Here is a 5,000-nt window from a genome sequence, read left to right as displayed (position 1 = left end):
TCAAAAGCTGTGGCACCTTTTGTTCAGTTTGTGGACCACACAATCATCTGTTAGGCTCCGGAGCTGGGGAGAGGGAGGGAGGGAGGGAGATAGTCTCTTTGCCTCCCCCGTCATCATCATCCATCCCTGTTAGGAGAAAGCTGCCTTTAAACGAGACCTTTCTGTGTAGCTCATCCCAGTGAGGGATGAGGGCGAGAGGAAGGCAGGAAGAGAGGGGGGAGAGGGAGAGAGGGAGAGTCTACTTCTTCTTTACCTTTCACTGCCCCCCCCCCACTCCCCCCTAACACCCCAGGATCAAACACTAGATACTCTGACTGAAATGCAGGTTTCTTTGCGATAATATTATGAATTATAAGCTTGTGAGTTATACGTTTGTAATTGGCTCCAGGCCTGGCTGTGAGAGTAGTCACGCGCAGCCTGACTACTGCGAGTCTCCGCCCGGAGCTCCCGTCTCCCGGGGAGAGCGGCAGCAGCACTCCTGGCTGGGACTGGCGCTTCATGACCTGGTGTTTGCTTTACTCTGCACTGATGACTTCAGCTGATCCAGACCCTGTGTGTGTGTGTGTGTGTGTGTGTGTGTGTGTGTGTGTGTGTGTGTGTGTCCTCCAGCTGTTCTTCAGAGCCGGCTCCCTGTCGCGGCTGGAGGAGCAGAGGGACGAGCAGACCAGGAGGAACCTCACTCTGTTCCAGGCCGCCTGCTGTGGTTACCTGGCGCGCCGTGCCTTTAAGAAGAGGAAGGTAGGGGGCGGAGCTACACTCGGGTTCTACTTAAGCATTATCCCAGGGGGGGCGGGGCTACTATACCGGAATTCAGAACGGCTGTGACTCGGTCGTAGGTACAAAGCCGTGGGCCAAGTGTGGAAAATAAAGGAAAACCACAGTGAAAACAATAACAAAGCTCCTATTTATTTAGCACACTATTGATTTCAAGGATCTCCTTTGAGTCAAGTGGTAAAGGACTTCATTTCAAGTAAACGTTCTGCTTCCTCGAGGCCGAGATAATATAAGGACGATCCAAATTGAGGTTTCCACAAGCACTTCAAAGTTAATGCAAAAGTTCCGAAATAAGTGAGTTAACTTGTCGACGCGACCGGACATCAGGCAGAGCGGCTCCCGATTCATCTGCAAGATGGAGAGAGGGTATCTGCGCTCCTCTCCCCACTAATGTTCCGTCATAATGAAAGCCAAAACGAATTTACTCCAGCTCCTCTGTTCGCTGTGTCCTTAGTCACCCGGGGACTGGCTGTTGCTTCATCACCTCACCCATCGACCAGACACCAACCCCCCCCCCCCCCACGCTCCGTCTGTTTCTCGCCTTATTGAGCCATCTCCCCCTCCCTCCCGCCCACCCCAGCCTTGGGAGCCGTGGTGACATGTCTGGTTCTGTCGCCTGGCTTATCGATCACCTCCTTCCTCCTCCTCCTCTTCCTCAATAGTCATCCTCCTCTGTCGTGCTCCTCCTCCTCCTTCTTTTCCTGAGGAAGACCAATCTCTCTCTCTCTCTCTCTCTCTCTCTCTCTCTCTCTCTCTCTCTCTCTCTCTCTCTCTCTCTCTCTCTCTCTCTCTCTCGCTCTCTGTCTCTCTCTCTCTCCCTCGCTCTCTGTCCTCTCTCTCTCTCTCTCTCTCTCTCCCTCTCACCCTCTCACCCCTAGCTCTCTGTCTCTCTCTCTCTCTCTCTCTGTCTCCTCTCTCTCTCTCTCTCTCTCTGTCTCTCTCTCTCTCTCTCTCTCTCTCTCTCTCTCCTCTCACCCTCTCACCCCTAGCTCTCTATCTCACTCCTTCTCCCCCTCCCTCAAATCTTTCTCTTCTGAAAACTTACCCCATGGGGAGATTCTCAGTGAACACATTCAGTGAGAAAAGGAGACAGGGAGAGTGCTTGTCATTGTACTACACTGCATGAACTATGAGAGGTAGAGAGGCCATGAGTGTGTCAGTATGACTCATTCAATATTCATATACGACATCAATAAATATTAAACCACTAGCTTCAGGGTCTGAAAAATAGAAAACACAAATGAGATTCCCCCGTTCCTCTAAAGGTGAGTTCCTTATTTTGCGTGTAGTTTTAGGTTTGAGTCCCTTCTGTTATTACTCATTCATGGGATCTGGGCTCCATTCCTCTTCCTGCGTCAACGTTCCCAGCGGGAGATTAATGGTAGTCGACAGGAAACAAGCCGGGCCACACCCTCCTTCGTGAAGTTCAAAGGTCAGACTGGCTTTAATCAGCTCTCCGAGGAAAACCGAAAAACAGAAGAACCGACGCAGAACCCATTAGCCGGCCGCGGTTCCCTTCTCCTCTGTGGAGGTGTCGCTAATGAAAGATAAGGGCCTGCGTTAGGTCTGAGCCCAAGTCCAGGGCATCAGGTGGGCTTAGATAGTTCTGTGTCCCGGCCCAGTCTGAGGGGTGGGTGTTAGATAGTTCTGTGTCCCGGCCCAGTGTGAGGGGTGGGGTTAGATAGTTCTCTGTCCCGGCCCAGTGTGAGGGGTGGGGTTAGATAGTTCTGCGGTGGAGCACAGCCCAGCGTGGTGGGTGAGGTTAGATAGTTCTGTCCCCCAGCCTGGCTGTGGAGCCCAGCGTGGTGGGTGTGGTAAGATGTAGTACGTTATTATGAGCGTGACGGAGTGTCGTACGTCCTCTCACCCGCTCCGAGCTGCCGGCTCTGGGCTCCATTATCTCCTCTAAGCCCCATCGCCGCTCATTGTTTGCTCGTGTAGGATTTGTTTTTATAAAAGGCAGCAGCGTCGATACTACCGGCCTGGTTCCAGGGTCTGGGCTGTAAACGATGAGGTGTCGCGGGTGACCAGGGAATCGTAGGATAAAGTGTTGGGATCGAAGAAGATCTGGATTGGACCGGTTCAGCCTGCCCGCCCTCCTCCAGACCAGAGCAGGAGGGAGAATCACCGAGGACTATTTCAGAGAGTCCTTCTCTAATTAAAATAGATTTTGAAGTCAAACATTTAATTGGACAAATATGTATCGAGCATTTGTCCAGAGACTATAAAATATCCCCAAGGCAGCTTAATTATGCAGCGGCGATAAGCTGAAGTGAAAACCTTTATGCTCCAGTTTCATTTCCCCTCTCACCTCATCACAAATTAATTTAAGGAAGCTTATTCGAGTAAGTGTGGCCCGCGATCGATCCCAGTGAGTGCATAAAATCCTTCATTAATTTACTGCTGCCTGCGTCCGGCCAGTGAATAAACAGAATGAAGAGCGCGCCATTGCTGCAGCGAGGTGCGTTGGCAATAAACGGCCGGTGATCCAGCAGTAAACCTCATGGGCGGGGGGGGTGGATTAACACAGGTCCGGGGGGGCGGTTTGGCGGGTGCCTCATCACCAGGGACCCCCGAAGGCGCCCCACGAGGCGTCATGTGGCTCCGGAGGTAGAGCCGGTTTGACTGGTAACCAGAAGGTTGCTGGTTCGATCCACCCCGGCTTCTCATATAGTACTAAAGTACTATGCTGTTATCGTAATATAGTACTTTAGTACTGTATTACCATATTACCTATAATACTAAAGTACTACAGTAATATAGTAATATATAACTATGATATTATTGTAATATAGTACTAAAGAAAGTATATAGTAGTATAGTACTAAAGTACTTTGTTATCAGACTGCGACCGACAGGCCAAAGATCCCAGCAGTGTAGAGGGTCAGAGAGAGTGTTGTCATCCCCACGAGGCATTGGTGTTACAGACACAGACTCAGACATGCGGCCCATTGCTGGGTTTAGACCTGCGTTCATCTGTACATCCCATAATGTCCGGCCCTGTTCTGAGGTCTCGGGTTACGTTGTCGTTAATGACTTCCGACCTCTGTGACGTGCAGATCGATTGAAAGCATCTCCCCGACGATCAATGGCGAACCATCACACGGGAGTACAGCGAAGCACCACGTAGAGATCTGTACACACACGTCAATAAGGCTCCAGACGACCTTTCACCCCGTGGGTTTTTTACAGCTCTCTGTCGAGCACTCTACCACTTAGGATGGGAACTGGGTAGTGCTTTAGAAGATCAGTTTATCCGAAGGGATGGAGTGAAATGTTATTCACATACATGTCATTGAGGATCAGGGAGGAGTCATCAGTACAGAAACAGGTCTATAAGGAGCAGGTAGGGGTAAGATAATACAGAGACAGGCCATTAAGGAGAAGGTAGGGGTTAGACAGTACGGAGAAAGGCCATTAAGGAGCAGGTAGGGGTTAGACAGTACGGAGAAAGGCCATTAAGGAGCAGGTAGGGGTTAGACAGTACAGAGACAGGTGATTAAGGAGCAGGTAGGGGTTAGACAGTACAGAGACAGGTCATTAAGGAGCAGGTAGGGGTTAGATAGTACAGAGACAGGCCATTAAGGAGCAGGTAGGGGTTAGACAGTACAGAGACATGCCATTAAGGAGCAGGTAGGGGTTAGATAGTACAGAGACAGGCCATTAAGGAGAAGGTAGGGGTTGGACAGTACAGAGACAGGTCATTAAGGAGCAGGTAGGGGTTGGACAGTACAGAGAGAGGTCATTAAGGAGCAGGTAGGGGTTAGACAGTACAGAGACAGGCCATTAAGGAGAAGGTAGGGGTTAGACAGTACAGAGACAGGTCTTTCAGGAGCAGGTAGGGGTTACACAGTGATGCCTATAGGTTAAACTACAGACATCTGGATTCAAACCCAGAACCTTTTAGCCTTTGTACTTTGGCTCAATTTGAATTTCCCTTCAGTACTGTCTGAGTCTGCGGTATGTTAGTGGGTTTTCTCAGTCTAAATTTTCTGCGTCCAATCAGCGAACAGAGGGAGTGGCTGAGATTTATGACGTTAAAGTCAGCTCTCGTTGACGGACATCTTCACGCGCGGTGTTTGGTTTGTTCGCAGCCTGCGAGCTACGTGATTCCCGGCCAAACGTTAGCAATTGGTTATGGCAGATCCAGAGTGGCACTGGGCAGATCCAATAGTTTTAAACTTCAACAGACAACCGCCTTCAAGTGAGTTAACGTTTGTCAATTG

At 50.3% G+C, this 5,000-nt stretch overlaps 1 protein-coding gene across 1 annotated transcript in view; it reads left to right on the top strand.

The window, feature by feature from the left end:
- LOC307077551 (unconventional myosin-XVIIIa-like) overlaps positions 1-5,000 on the top strand; it is a 69,758-nt gene that overhangs the window by 46,418 nt on the left and 18,340 nt on the right. The window contains exon 20 of the mRNA XM_079738979.1: positions 610-738. Coding sequence (XP_079595105.1) covers positions 610-738 — 129 coding nt within the window. The remainder of the gene's footprint in view (positions 1-609; positions 739-5,000) is intronic.

Source organism: Pollachius pollachius, assembly GCF_949987615.1.
Source record: "Pollachius pollachius genome assembly, chromosome: 6".
In the NCBI taxonomy this organism is placed as follows: Eukaryota; Metazoa; Chordata; class Actinopteri; order Gadiformes; family Gadidae; genus Pollachius; species Pollachius pollachius.
Note: the sequence above shows the minus strand (reverse complement) of the source record. Positions and strands in the feature narration are given on the sequence as shown.